At 48.2% G+C, this 15,281-nt stretch overlaps 1 protein-coding gene across 1 annotated transcript in view; it reads right to left on the bottom strand.

The window, feature by feature from the left end:
* LOC149364568 (uncharacterized) overlaps nucleotides 1-15,281 on the bottom strand; it is a 51,203-nt gene that overhangs the window by 17,862 nt on the left and 18,060 nt on the right. The window contains exons 2-3 of the mRNA XM_089567514.1: nucleotides 8,568-8,676; nucleotides 7,352-7,462 (exon numbers count right to left, since the gene is read on the bottom strand). Coding sequence (XP_089423640.1) covers nucleotides 7,352-7,462; nucleotides 8,568-8,665 — 209 coding nt within the window. The 5' untranslated portion in view covers nucleotides 8,666-8,676. The remainder of the gene's footprint in view (nucleotides 1-7,351; nucleotides 7,463-8,567; nucleotides 8,677-15,281) is intronic.

Raw genomic sequence — 15,281 nt, 5'->3', positions numbered from 1 at the left:
CCTCAAGCCGCAGACGACGCAAGCTCACTGACGTTGTACACGTCGTCCGAATGAAACCCTACCACGGCCGCCCTGCTGACCGATCTGGAGACGGATAGTACCCCGTTTTGTGTTGTGCTCCTCCTGTACCAACCAAGCCCACTATCTGTCAGCCCGTAGCTCACCAGTATGCTCCTAGTCGGCCGCATCGAGGCGATGCTGCAAACGAGGGGGGCAATGACACATGCCTTCCTTAGAAGATGAGGAAGAACGCAACGGGCCATTGGAGAAAGACGAAGTGACTCTGCTCCGTCTCGTGCTGACCTGACTGGCTGCCGGTGTTCCTCGGCGCAGGAGACTTCTTTGTAACGTTACGTTACAATATCATCAGCGAATCGCAGATTACTAAGGTATTCTCCGCTAAATCTTATCCCCATCTGTTCACATTCCGGGCCCCGGAATACCTCCTGTAAACATGCGGTTAATAGCATAGGCGAGATCGTCTCTCCTTGTCTTATTAGCACGTTTACTCTTTCCTCTTCTATCTTTGTGAGGTGGAATATAGGGCAGTGAGTATACCATTCTGCTAATCACGAATGCTTGTTTGGCATTTTTTTGATTAGCCTGATGCTTTGATGTGTCATGACCGTGTGTTTGGACAAACGTTCCCAGATGCGGAGTTTCTGTACCTCCGATACTGGGAGGCCGTCGACCGTCACTTGTATAGAGGGTTTTCCCTTTTTGTGACGGCCCGCAGTCGGGTGGAGCAGCAGGATTCGGTCAGCGAGTGTGCAAGGCCTATACAGGCCACGCAGTCCGTACCGCTTCCGCTTGGAGGCTTTCCCCCATTTCGCCGGCATTTTGCCGTGGTCGTCTGCGTAGGAGTGGGATCCGCTCTAATTTTCGGCCCATGGGTATGGGAGTGGTGTCGAAGAGTAGTGGAGATAAAACTCAGCCTTGAGATGTGCCCCTGCTTTCTAGAGCTAACGAGGGGGATTGTGTGGACCCAAACCATATCTCCGCCGTCCTGTTACTCATAAAGGCGGTTAAATACGCGTGTGTTCTAGCCCCTACACCTCAGTAAGATAGTGCGTTTAGTTTGGTTTCGTGCGTCTGCCGTGTCTCAGGTGTAGAATTTCTTCTGAGTAGGGGTGTGCGAATATTCGAAATTTTCGAATATAATTCAAATATTATTTTTTTATTAATCGTGTTCGATTCGAAGTCCACATATTCGTGTTGTTTCGATTATTCGACACGACGTGAATATTCGTGTCTAGCCGAATATTCTACTGCGAGCACCGGCGTTCATTTCGGTCCGCAAGTCCTATCGACAGAGACATAACAACATGGCGGCGCCCAGAGCAATGCGTAACGTTGGGTTCTAGGCACTACAGTTGGGCCATGCAGTAGCTGACTGCACTGGTGAACTTTTTTGTGGCTATACCTGCGAAGCTGGTATAGTCAGAGCAGTGCACGAAATACCTCGCAATACGAGCCAGTTCAGTGCCAATTGAGAGGGCATTTTCTGTAGCTGGAGAAGTTGTTTCAGCTAGAAGGGAACTACTTCTGCCTGACCAAGTAGAGCAGCCGACAACCTTTTATGTTCATCCCAGCAACGCGCTTTTGTGCTTATGGCAAGCTAGCCTTGATCAATGCTGTGTCCTAGCCACCTTCTCTGATATTTTTACTCTTCTAAGAACAGTGCTCGAGACTGATACTTTTTGTGCAGCCACACGCACCTTTCGTGCTCATTTCATCACTGATAGTTGAACTGTGATGTTCTTGGGTGCTCAAATAAATGTTTTGTAGTGGTTAAATGTGTCTGTCCTTGATTATTCATATTCGATTCGTATTCGAAAAATTTGATATTCGCACACCCCTACTTCTGAGATTTGAAGCATCACGTCCTGCGTCGTGTACAGTTTGCTTCTAAATCCCAGCCTCGCATGGGGGAAGAGGCTGTGTTTTTGCATGTGGGTTTGGAAACGGCCGAGGATAGCGTGTTCGTACAGTTTTCCTAGGCACGAGGTGACCGACATGGAACGGAGGCTTGCCAATTGAACTGGTTTACCTGGTTTTAGAATAAAGGTGACCTTAGCGTAGGTCCATTCCGGGAGGGGGTGCCCCTCTCCAGTGTTCATCGAAAAGCTTGGTTACGGCTTGAACCAAATTTTCGTCCAGGTTCAGTAATGTTTTGTTGGTGATTTTATCCGCGCCCGGCGCCGACATGGTGCGCAGCTTGTGCATACCTACTCTCACTTCCCTTGTCGATATGTCTTCGTCAAACACGGGGTTCAGAGGGCTTGAGTATTTGAGGGGTAGGCTTCTAGCTGTGGTTGTGAGATACCCGTCTTTTAAGTTTTGGATCAAAGCGCTGTCTTCCACATTTAATTTCTTGGCGCTGCGATTTACGTTACGTTGTTGGGAGTCTTTAGTGTTTTATGCTTCTAAGAGGCAACGTAGAAGCTTCCACGTGTTTTTCAGTTCCAGATTTGCAACCGCATAGAAGCAAATCCAGATTTGCTTCCATGCAGTTGCAAATCTGGTCCCACTGTTGACGGGTTAGGTGTACTGCGTGTGCTTCAATCTTTTTTCCTAAGGCTGCTATCCTTACTTTAAGAGACCGTGTTTGTTTTTCAGCCATCTTTTTTGCATACTGGAGTGTGTTTCCCACATGTGGACAAGTCTGCTGTCCACGATTTTCGTTTCCCGATTACTCGGGATGTGGCACTTCCGACGTCCTATGTGAGTGCATTCACCCAGTTTGCAAGGTTCTCTATCTCAGTAGTGGATTTCTTCCGGAGATTCCTGAATTTATCCCAGTCTCTGATTTTTAGTGTCTCTTTTACAGAGGGAGAGATTGACTTCAGTGCGGAAGTTGTTTGAATGTTGTAGTCGTCGCTGCCTAGGGATGTCTGCGTGTTGGTTCACAAACACTGTGCGATGTTTTTCGTGATCGTGGGATTGGGTTGGGGTTTAGCTGCGCGCTGTTGTGTATCGTTAACGGGTTAGGGCCTCATTTTGCATTAATGTCCAGTGTTGCGATTCTTTTCTGCACTTTTGCTTGTAGCCCCAGCTTACGTTTCTTGCGTTAAAATCTCCTCGGGTTCTTCGCGCGGTTGTTTAGCACTTTTGTATTAACCGCAAGCGGAGGGGGCGAAGGGGGGAGGGGGGGGGGGGGGGGGGCTCCGCTGCTTTTTGGCGCGCTGTACGTGTTGAGGATGAACAAGCTGGGGCTTCTTCTGCTTTGGGACGGAGGGGGAGATGCAACGGTTTGTCTGATGTTGCCATCAGACCTCGGGATGCATCGGGCACTTGGTGTGTGTGTAGTGTTTTATGGCGCACAGGCAACTAAGGCCATCATGCGCCAAGCATACGGTGTTACGAAAATTTTTCCGCTGAATTTTATAGAAAACTGAAGAATCATCGGTGGTGTAGGGGGCCTAAAACGTTAGTGCGACCTAGTGATCACATAGGAAAGAATTTCTAGAAATGGCTAATAGTAAAACCTTTAAAGGGGGTTGGAAACCTCAGCAGCTATCCTTGTTGTCTTGTTTTGTTAGCTGGAATTGGTCCGTAAGGTGTGTGTGGCCTATTCGGAGATGACAGAGAACCACTTGCTTGAAACGTTCCTGCTGCACACATGACTTCCATTCACCCTAAAGCTATCTTTACCAAGCGCAGTTTGCTAATTACTTCGTTTTTCCAAGGCGAATGCCCTTTTTTTTGTTAATTTACGTTGTACTAAATTCGTGCAATCCTTAAATAGTATACATTGTTTATTTTGTCTTCCCACAAGCTTCAGCAGCGCACAAATCTGCTCTGTCGTTGCCTTTCATTCTGACATGACTGGGGACCCAGCATAATTTTGTCTTTTGCCATGTTGTGAATGGTGTCACCCAGTGACGGAGTGATTGCACTTCTAGAGTGAAGAGATGTCAGTACCATTAGGGGGCCTGTGTAAATAATACTGTTCGTGAGATTCTCGTTTACTATTTTTCCTGCAGCTGCACAAATGTCAGGACAGCGCCCGTCCTGTGTTTTTCGTGTTCCTTCTGTCCTCGTTCCGTAGCGCTGTTGTGAATCTATTTGTCAGGTAATGTGTCCTGTATATTGAGATTCTGGCATATCTCTTCGAATCGCAATACCAGTGGCCAGGTAGCTTGCGGTTTGTGGGTAAATAATATTCAACAACGACATTTCGCCACAACTGGATAGTATATATGTTTTGGTAGCGATTCTTCTGTATTCAAGGGAGGTTTCATTTATTTCTGCACAGAGGTTGACTATGGGAGTTGTTCTGTATGCGCCACATGAGAGCGCTAGGCCTCAGTTTTGTACTCGATCTAATTTTTACGGCATGGCAGACCTGCCCAACCGTACAGTGAACCCATTAATAAGGAACGTACCAAACTGACAGTTGCAGGCGGAGTGCTCAGGCGGTCGCATTTATGATAAGGACATCAGCTTTATCTTGTTGTGTTTTGATGAGCAAGTGGTAGGAAAGGTGATAACTCAATCGGCTGGTGATTCGGGCGTCTGTCATGTTAAGGGTTCCCCTCTTCGACAGGCCGTGATTGCATATAGCAAATCTGCGAATTAAGCCTGCCGTTAATTTCGGTTTCCTTGTCTAGGAGTTCTATATGAGGGTGGCACCCAAAGTGTCTTGTATATATAGAGGCCAAGGATTCCGAGTCTGTTGGCCAGGGGTGTGTCGCAGTGTATGCGTAGAACCCGAGGAAGTTGTCTGATCACGTGGAGTGATCATTTGAATGGAAAACATTTAAGGCCCATAAAGGTCAGTTTCGAAGTGATAATATCAATTGTATATTGTAAAGTATTTTATGCCTCTCCTATGGAGCCTTTTGTCGTCCATGAAGTGGTGTCGTAGGTGTATAGTGCCGCGCGGAGGTCAGGTATGATAGTGGGCTAACGCTATTTTCAGTAGGAGGGAGCAGAGAACTGCACCTTGTGGAGTGTCATCTTTATTAACCCTCCCAATCCAGAACACTCCACAAGGTGCAGTTCCTGGCTAAACAACTCACCAACATACCTGAGCTGGATGGGGACGGATGGTATAGTGCTGGCTGGAAAACATGTTCAAAGAGTTTTTTCACGCAACTGATGAGGAAGACAGGGCAAAGGTTTCGGAGGATGACTGCCTTGCTGGGTTTGGGAATAAAAGTGATGTGTGCATGTTTCCAGGTGGAGGGCAGCGCTCCATCAGTTCCTAAAGTGAGGTGTCGTCAAGGTTGCGGAGGACCCTGTGTGTCATGTGGTCTGGTCCGGGGGTTGTTGGGCGGCGTATGGTAATCAGTGATCGTTCGACTTCATCAAGGGTGTTGTCCTTGTCGAGGTTCGGATTAGGCCGAGGGGGCCCAGGACAAGTGATTCCGTCCCAATCGATAGAATTGTTTTCGCAGTGCATATGTCTTGTAGAGTTCGGTTGATGTCAGTGCCCTTTTTGTAGATCAAGGTAGCGAGACGGTTCTCGCAATCACAAAGAGAACAAGGAAGAGGAAAGCCTCAGGGTGCTTGCCAGCGTTTCGGCAAGAAGACTTCGTATGGCCCAGGTGAACAGAAGCCCCCTTCCCCTTCCTTGTTCACTTTGTGTCTTTTGTAGATCAGATTGAATAATCTTCTTGACTAGTTTGCTGGGGGTGTGTAAAGCTTGCTCAATCCTACTCGCCCAGGGAGCTGGTTCTGGCGCAAGATGAGAGCCAAGTTTGTCTCGCTCTCAGAGGAGTTGAGTGCTTTGGGTTATTGGAGTTTAACGTGCCAAAGCGACTCAGGCTATGAGGGACGCCGTAGTGAAGGGCTCCGGAAATTTCGACCACCTGGGGTTCTTTAATGTGCACTGACATATCACGGAAGAGAAGAGTGGGGAAGAAATAGTTTGGTTTTGAATGTATGGGTAGTGATAAAGATGGGGAGGTTGCTGCCGAGATAATCTGCTAAGACACCCTGTGGCTTAACCAAGACGTGCGGGCTTGCATATGTAAGCAAGGTCACCGAGGGCCCGCATGTAACACGTGCCGATTCTTGCGGGTGTGTTTAGGTTTGTGTCGGTGTACTGTTGATAACTGGTAAGGTTTAAGGAGTGAGGATGGCTGTGTGATGTGTGGGTGCTGTCACCGAATAACATTTAAATGGGTTATGACTGCGTTTTTCAGACTCATTTTGTTCGCTATGACTCTCGGAACAACTGGGCATGAGGTCATTTGGTGCAACGAGTAATTTGTAATTGAATTTTTAAAACTTGTGCTGTACCGTGTGGTAGTCAGGTAAGACTAACGCGCTCGCGATTCATGACGCCGTGAACCAACGCTCACGTTCTTTCTCTCAACTTAACGAGTGAACTGCGCACTCCTCGTAACGAGCGTAGGGGAGTGGGTGGCTCGCTGTTCGGGATAGGAGTGCTGAGGGTAAAGGGGGGGAGTGACGGCAGGGGGACAAAGGCAACAGAGGTCCGTGTCCTTCCCTTTTCTGTCTACTGCCGATCTCGGCGGCTTAACTGTAATGTGTCAAGGTGATTTTGCATCGGTTTTTCACCAGACGGCGGCGCTGTCGGGGGAGGGGCTTAGAGTCAACTTCAAATTGCAATTTTTAGCTAAAATGCCCACGTAGAGCCCTGCTTCTTTTTTTAAGTATGCATAACAACGGTCGTGGCTAGAACGCAGCGATTTGTTGGGAGATCGTAAATGACCCCTTTAATGTACAGGTTGCTTGTTCCTGCGTAACTGCGTTTGGTGTGGAATTCTTCTGTCTGAATGTATTGTTCGACTCCTTGGTGAGTGGTATATGGTTTAAGTGACGGTGGAGATGAGCCTGTTGGTTGTGAATGGCCTCTTAGGGGGGGGGGGGGGGGGGGGGGTACGCTTTCTGGACGACGTATACCTTCGTGCGTGTCCTACTGACATGCACTGACGGATGACTATGTGAGCAGCCTATCCGTCAAGCTCGCCAAGACAGCACAGGCATAGCTGTGTGTGCCCACCCTCCGCCATTCCTAGAAAAGCTTTTCCCGCCAAAAAAATAAAACGGTTGAAAGTAATCGCTCGTTCTGTTTGTCGTCTCTCTGCTTCAGGCCTTCCTGTCAAGGTTATCGCTTCACTTCAAGAATCACACACAAGCATGATTGCTCTCTCAGTATACCAAAAACAGGTTTCCTTGTGATACTTCATATATATCACGGCTGCAACACCGCTGTCGCTGTATGCATGAGGAGCACATACTATAGACATATAAAAAAACTGCGCTTTCCGCAGTCCTGTTGCTACTCGCCCCACTGTCAGAGTTTGTGCTTCGTCTACAGACCATTCAGTAAACTGTGCTGCATTCTTGCGCGGCCTGAAATAAATGATGTGCTCACCGTGTGCTTGTCTTCGGTGAGCTCTGCCATCCGAAGCTGCACTTGGAGCTACGTGGAGAACACGTCCAGCACCTCCAGGCATCCAACGCCGCGCTCGTAAACAGTCGTGTCCTGCGCAAATTCGTTACGGGGTCTTCAAACAGCAGCCCTGATGTCACACTTTTCCAGAGCACATGGTTAGCGCGGTGCGAGCAACGGCGAGCCCCTACTGCAGCTGCGTCGGTGCGTCTTTCCAGTAATGCAAGTTTGGATAGCTTCGTGGCTTGTATACTATAAGTAGCACTTGAGAGAAAACGCTCGTTCTGTCGTCGTCTCTCTGCCCCAGGTAGTTTTGTGAAAATTAGTCATTCCATTGCAAAAATCACACTGAAGAGCATGATTGGTCCATCATTAATACACCAAAAATGGTTGCCTTGTGAAAGTTCATAAACATATGGTTACAACACAAGTGTGACAGTACGGGGAGCGCATACTAAACGCATCCAAGAAAAGATGTCAGGGTTTTAACTTGGTTAAACCTACTAGTGCGAAAGCTCTAGTTTTTGCCTATACCAAGTATTCTTTGGTCCCAATAGGCTAAGGTCAAATTTCGGGTGTGGCCCGGGTCATACTTTGGAAATGCCTCAATTCAAATTTGGAGGTCGCCATCGTGTTTGGCTTGGTCAATTATGGTTGGACATAGATTTTGGTACAAAGTTGAGTGAAACCGTGGGTAGGGTGTGTGCCTCATGTAGGGCATTTTTGGTCAAAGAGAAATACGCTCTGTTTAGCGTTTGACCTTTCGCCACATCCGTGCGCAGTGCGCATTTGAAAGGAGGGGTACATAAGGCGCGCTTCCCCAGAGAACAGGCGCAGACACTCGCCATAGAAGGAGAAGAAAAAGCAACAGTCGGACGGCACAGAAACACCCTGGCCAATCCCCCGCCATGGGTATGTGCCATTAAGCCTGAGGACATCGTCATCATCATCAACACTGATCCAGAAGGGGTAGCTTGGGAGTTGGCTGAAAAGCAGCGAGAGCTTTTCGCTTTGAGATATCCAGGCTTAACCTTAGCTAAGCCACAGCCAAATTTTTTAGTCGGTGTTTCGCACTAAAATTTCACTCTACGCTGTCCTGCTTTTACTCGTCCGACTGTACGTGCTCGTGCTTCGTCTACAGACCGTATAGCTGTGGGTGCGGCATTCTCGCGCGGGCTGAAATGAGTGAGCTGCTCACCGTGTGCCTGTCCTCGGCGACGGTGAGCTCTGTGCCGTCCGAAGCCGCACTTGGAGAACGCGTCCAGCACCTTCAGTCATCCAACGCCGCTTTTGCATACAGTCGTGACCTGCGCAAGTTCATTAGGGGGGGCTTGACACAGCAGCCTCTTGGCAGCCATGACGTCACACTTTTTCACAGCACGCGGTTAGCCCGGTGTCACCTACGGCGCGCCCCTGCTGCAGCTGCATCGATGCGTCCTTCAAGTAGCGGAAGCACGGATAGCACAGTCACCTGGTGTACTATATGGTAGCTGGCCACTTCAATCTGCTGCATTGCAATATGTAGTTTTGTGACCGGCGAAACAGGACGCAGGGGGTATTTGCTCGGATAAAAATTGTTGCAAAAGTTAGAGTGTGCCTCCACCGTGTAACACATCGTGTGTGGCGCTGACGAGCTGTGATACCCTTTCGAAAGGATAGCAATCTCTAGAGGGCATGGGTCAGTGCGGCACAGCTATCTCGATCGACATAAGACACTTTCCGAAAACGACTTTCTTTGCTTGGACCATTTCGTCAACGTCGGCTGCAGGACAAGTCTCACACTGTTGAGGACCCTCGGAAAACATCTTGAAACGAGAGCACTTCAAACCTGATGCTGGGCCTTCCAATTTCTCAAGAATATTCGACTAGTTGTACGCTTCGGAAGAATAGATGGAAAGAAGTGCATGCTATTTCATCCATTAGTGGGGCACAAGCGAAAGCCCTGTGAACCAGCGTTGATTCCTCTCCCGCAGGGGACACTGCAGTGGCCGATGATTTATCATTGGACACGTCTCGGAATCCTCTCAATGTCCATCACACTTGGCTAGCAGCCTACTTCCTTGATAGGGAATGTTTTGCATACCATGCTAATGAAACTAAATAGGACGACCATTGGTCAGATGACTTCGCAACTCTTTGGCCACCGTGCACGATCACATATGTTCCATTCGCTAAATACGCAACATACCCCGGCTAAATATACATGTATGCTGTGAGGGCCTACTTTTGCGACAGTTTTGCTTTGGATGCAGTGCTTTAAATGCCCACAACGTGCTTTCGACGATTGACGCCTCTCGCGGCGATTGTTTTTAGCAGGGTCACCACCTCGAAAAAGCGTTGGCGTATTCTGCTCGAGCTGAGAAAGGTAAATCCCAAATTTTTCTCCGTGTAAGCATGCCATGTGCAAATTTTATTTATTTTAAGCTGGAAGACAGGTTTGGAAGCGGCACCCGGCTTATTTCTCCTGGGCTGGCGGGGTTTGTAATCGCCTCTATGCAGGTGGCGGGAATGAATCGCCATTCGATGTTGCAAGCGTTCTTGAAAGGAAAAAAAAATCACAAGTCACAAAATCACAAATCAATCTAGTGCTTGCGGGTCGATGGTCATGTCATTATGTATTGAAAAAAAAAAAACAACAGATAGCCCTAGAAAAAATTACTGGCTGTGCTCCAGGAAGAAGGGTGGCAAAGCGCTGAGGGGAAGTCGTGTTAGTTACCTCCTGCGATGCTTGCTCAAAACGAGGCTCAACAAGCGTTGAAAATCAGTGACGGCGTCAAGGGTACGCGACGGGCAGCGGCAAAAATAGTCACGCAGGCACCATGTCTACGTAAAAATTAATTCTCCGCTCCTCCCCAGTAAAAAATTTTCTGCCCGCGTTCCCAGTTAAGTATTATTAAGGAGAATATTTTTTACCTATTTGAGGACTTAAAAGCGTCGCAGTCCTGCTATCACGGAAATAGTTAGATAACGTGATCACATCAACGGAGCAGGACGCTGCTGATTGGTTTATGATTTGGTTTTATGGGGTTCAACGTCCCAAAGCGACTCAGGCTATGGGGGATGCCGTAGTGAAGGGCTCCGGAAATTGCGACCACCTGGGGTTCTTTAGCGTGCACTGACATCGCACAGCACACAGGCCTCTAGAATTTCGCCTCCATCGAAATTCAGCCGCCGCGGCCGGGATCGAACCCGCGTCATTCGGGCCAGCAGCTGAGCGCCGTAACCACTGAGCCACCGCGGCGGGGCAGGACGCTGCTGAGTACGCTCAGCATTTTGTGTGCAGTAAAATTTGTTCAAAGTGCTTACATTATACTGGTACTATAATTTGGAGAACACTATTGAGTACGCGCTGTATTTGGTCTGCATAGTAATATTTGTTCATTGTGTCTAGAATACATTGCCACTATAATTTGGCTACTACACTCTAATCACAGTAACCCATAAAGCTACCTATATAGGAGTTACACACAATAAATGCGTCTAAAATAAGCGTTACAGGTCGAGTGTTCTTGATGTTTTGATTATTCTTGACCGATGCATAGGTTACAACGACTCAAGAGGTGCGTTTTATAAGTTACTGCTGAAGGAGCTGCCTTGTAACCCATAGAAAAAAATGCCCAAAACCAGTTTTTTTTTTGGTTTTGTAACCGATAAAACGCACCTCTCAGATTACGGTAACCTATAATCGGCGCGGCGATCCCGTTGAAACGTAAAAAAAAAAATTGTTTCTTTTTCAAGGCCACTGCGTGCTTTTCCCGCCATGCGACGCCTCCCGACAAGACGGAAAGCGGGGAAGCCGGGTCGGCTGTTTTCTCGCTGCCGCCATCTTTTACCACTTGCATTTGCATTGCGGAGCCCGCGAAACGAGTATTCTTTTGTGCGCACCGCTGCAAAGCAAAAAGCGTGTTAGCATGTGCATCGTATATGCGGAATGAAGTAGAAGCTTATCCTGCGCGTCGTGTTATGGCACGTTTTAAATGATAATTCCAGCGACATAAGCTCGGTGCATGATTTTTAGCAAGGAAGCATAAAGTAGTTGTGTTATTCTAAGGTTAAATATCGTCCAATTAGGCCCTTTAACAAGGATTGGAAATGTTGGATTGGACTTCTTGCATGTTACGTCCATAGAATGCGGAGAGAATTGGATCTCAGCTTCTTAAAGAAAGGCCCGAGGTAGCGAAAAGATGCCAGCGGCACGGATGACATCAATTTCGACATCATGCGGGCATTGGAGCTGTCAAGCGCGGGGCTATACCGAGCAGGCACGCGCGCGCACTCAAGAGTCCACGTGACGGCGCAAGAGTTCGTTCTCACTTCTGTGCGTAGCCTCTTCGTGGGAGCTTCGCTACTCTGACCGCCTTTCGCTTGCGGCAGCACGGTTGGCGCGGGCCGCGTGCGCAGCTCTCAGAGAGAGGAGGAGAAAGAGGAGGAGAATAACTGCGAAGGCGCTCGCCAAAGATGCGTCATCTCGTTTCGCGAGTGGACGGTGGGATAGAAGTCAAGCTGGCGGCCAGCAGCACGGACATCGTGCGCGGGCGGTGCAGTGAAGATAACTGCGAGTGCCCGCAGTACATGGTTTTGCCGGAATCGAAACTGAAGTGCGAGTACTGCGGACACTGCCCGGCAGCGCACGGGAAGATGAACGAGATCGGTGAGTACCTTTACGTGGATTTTTACCTGGTGGTTATTTATGTTGTTGTAGCAAGCTTGTTTGCACATGAACAAAGGGGGAAATTGAGCGCCTTAGTAGAACTGTGTGTAGCGCATCTCTTGCTTTGCTTGCGTGCCTTATTGTGCGCTAAGTGCGACTTCTTGAGTAATCCTTTCGGATGAAAGGGAGCTCAGCAGCTCGACAGGGAACGCATGTGCAGGATTCCTGTTGTTCTATTTTCACACTTGTCATAGTGACTGCGCCGCCTTTGACTGCGAGTATCGTGTATGTTACGAATGGCGCAATGCTGCCAGCCCAATGTCGACTTAATTGAGCCTCATGTTTCGGTAGCAGAACCTTCTTCTGCAGGTGTCTTTATGATAGGCTGCACTATGGAGCACTAATTTGTGTTGGAGGAACAGTCGGTGAAGGAATATCCGATCCCGTAGGCAATGTAATGTCGGGCGAACACATGGCGCGAGGCGCCGTTACTATGCATTACTTGGTCCAGCGCTTTCCATTCATCATGCCGGCCGGCGTACAATGCGTGTTTCCCGTGTCTATTCGCTGGTTCGAAGTCGCCGCCGTAATTTCCATTGCCTCAAGGCGTGAGGGTGCGTCAACAGCCTTGCTAAAGTTTAGATTGCTGAATGAGATTTAAAGAAGAATTGTGCAATTGATGTGCACCTTGTGCTTCCAATATCCTTTAAAAATCTGCATAACAGCAGAGATGAAGCAGTGAAACGAGTGTACGATAAATCTTTCTCGCCTGTATGTCGCAACCATGACTCTTAGAGCACCATTAAACTGCTTCGTATGGGAGCCGGTAACTCTCTTCTGTGTTAAGTACCTCTTACTTTTTTTTTTTTTTAGGCGGCACTGCCGGCAGGTGAAGTGCAAGTGACGGCGCCTCACATCTACACTTGCACGGACGGAACGTTTGTTTTTGCTGGCAGCCTAAACGAAGTCATCAGAGTCTGCTCAGGTGGCCTGCAGCGTGCATTAATTATTTGTCTTCTCATCTATTACGTGAAGAACTTGGAGTATCCCTCTTCTTTTTCACAAATTCATTTTCTGATGCAAAAAATAGTGCTGCCGGGGGAAATTATTCCTAGGGGCCTTGTTTCAGCGCACCTGAGGAAGTTCCTGACTGTTTTGAATAAGATATTGTAAAGCTGTGGAGCTTGCCGCGAAGGTTCGTTAGTAATCTTTACAGAGCCAAAGTCTGGCCCGTTCTCACTATGTATATTATTTTAAAGCAGTGTGGTTCAATAAAACAAATTGTGCCTCATACCATTTATTCCTTTTTACATGTGCACAACAGCGGCTTAACATTGAAGCGCGCATTTTACTACTGCGCCGTACAGTTATCTTCAACTTGGACGGGTCGAAGACTTATTTGTTGAAACTAACCCGCCATAGTGGTTCGAACCTCCATGGGACCTCGGCTACTGAGCCAGAGGTCTTATGTTCGAACCGAGCCGCGTTTCGGAGGAGAAACGCAAGGGCGGCAGTGTGCATGAATGCATAAATTGAAAGAAGAAAATGAGAGTTGACATGTAACCTGTGAAGTACTGAGATAGGATGAAGGTTGCGACGTAACTTGCAAATATTCACAGCTGACGGTAAGATTGAGGGTTACCGCTTAACCTTTAAATTTCTCAAAAATGAGAGCAACGCTGAGGGTTACAGCGTAACCTGCATCCAGTTCATGGCCGACACCAAATTCAAAGGCACAGTGTAACTGGTAAAACGTATGCGGTACGCTGTAACTCTGAAAATTATCGGTGCACAAATTTGTGAAAGTGCGCACCTATATTAAGGGTTACCGGGATTAGAGTGTAAGATGTGTCGCCATAAAGGCTGCGACAGCAGTTCCAAGAATGTGGAGCTCTCGATCTAGAGTCGGCATATTTACTCTACGCAGGAGTACACTGGCTTCAGGACCCCTACCCCGCCTGCTGCCTGGATCCCGGACAACACGACTGCTGACTATGATCCTCAGTGGAACATGGTTGACGAAGAGAAAGTGGAAAACCTGCTGGAGCATCTGGCGTTGCTGGTCTGAAAGCCCTCGTGGCTGGACGGTTCCGGAGGCTATTCCCTACATCGCGGAAATTCCAAGCTGCACAGGATGCGTCGAAGAATTCACTGCACAGCTAACTGACAGGGAAGGTTTGTTTATGTTTACTGAGGACTACCTAACAAATGTCATGGGTATGAGCTTAGGGATGGCTCTCAAGGTATGCAATGTGGTGAGGTCACTGATAGAAAACCCGGCATAGGTTTCGCGACTAGTTTAACATCATCTGCATGAAGACATGACCACCGACCTTATGGAGCAGGACACCAGCAATACTTCATGTGTGACCCATGGAGACTGGGATGCAGCAGGACATCAGCATGCCTTCATGTCTAATCTCGGAGATTGGAGGGCTACAAAATTCTCACCATTTGCACTGTGTCAGCGTTGCGCCTTGAGTGAATGTGTCTCATGCAGCGTGTCAGCTCTCGCTCCACCATTTTCGCCAAAATGAACAGGTTTGTTTTGCATTTGTCTCCTTTCTGGCACTGCTCGTCGATATTGGCTAGAATACCCATTCCCAGAGCAACTGGAACTCAGTCACCAGCTGCCATATCTGATAACGAAGCAGTGTTGGGAATAACGCAGGGTTACTGGCAATGGGTGCTTGGTACTAGGTCGCTGGATACTGGGAGGTAAGTGCAGCATTTATGAAACATCGAGGTCTGTGCTCATTAAAGAGACAGTATATTAATTACTGACTGAAACACGTGTCATGAGATTATCGAAAAAAAAGTACCATGATGTAAGAGTGGAGCAGTGCCATATCGGAGGAAACAAAATTATATAATTTTAATTTGGCATTGAAAAACGCCTAAGAGCTATGAAGCCTTTCCATTATTGGTGTACCCACCACGTGACCGTATCTCCGAGATGTGCACTGTTTGGAGCGGTAACCACGGTCTTCTAGAACGTCAGTGTCCACACGACGGACCGGAGCACGGGAGAAAAGGTCACGTGAGTGATGTGCCGAGTGCGACAACACACCGAGGGAAGGAAAATTCTACGAACTGCTCTCCTCTTCGCTCATCTCGCGCTGCCCTCTATTCGCGAGCAAACTCAGCGTAAGGGGGCACTGTGATGTCTGGCGGCTCACAACAACGTGACAGCCCGTTGAAAAGGGGTGTGAGCGTGGACGTGATCATCGTCATCATAAATATATTGCTACACTGGGCAAG

Source organism: Amblyomma mixtum, chromosome 2 (genome assembly GCF_055824585.1).
Source record: "Amblyomma mixtum isolate Tamu chromosome 2, ASM5582458v1, whole genome shotgun sequence".
NCBI lineage: Eukaryota > Metazoa > Arthropoda > Arachnida > Ixodida > Ixodidae > Amblyomma > Amblyomma mixtum.
This window is presented reverse-complemented; position numbering and strand designations above follow the sequence as displayed.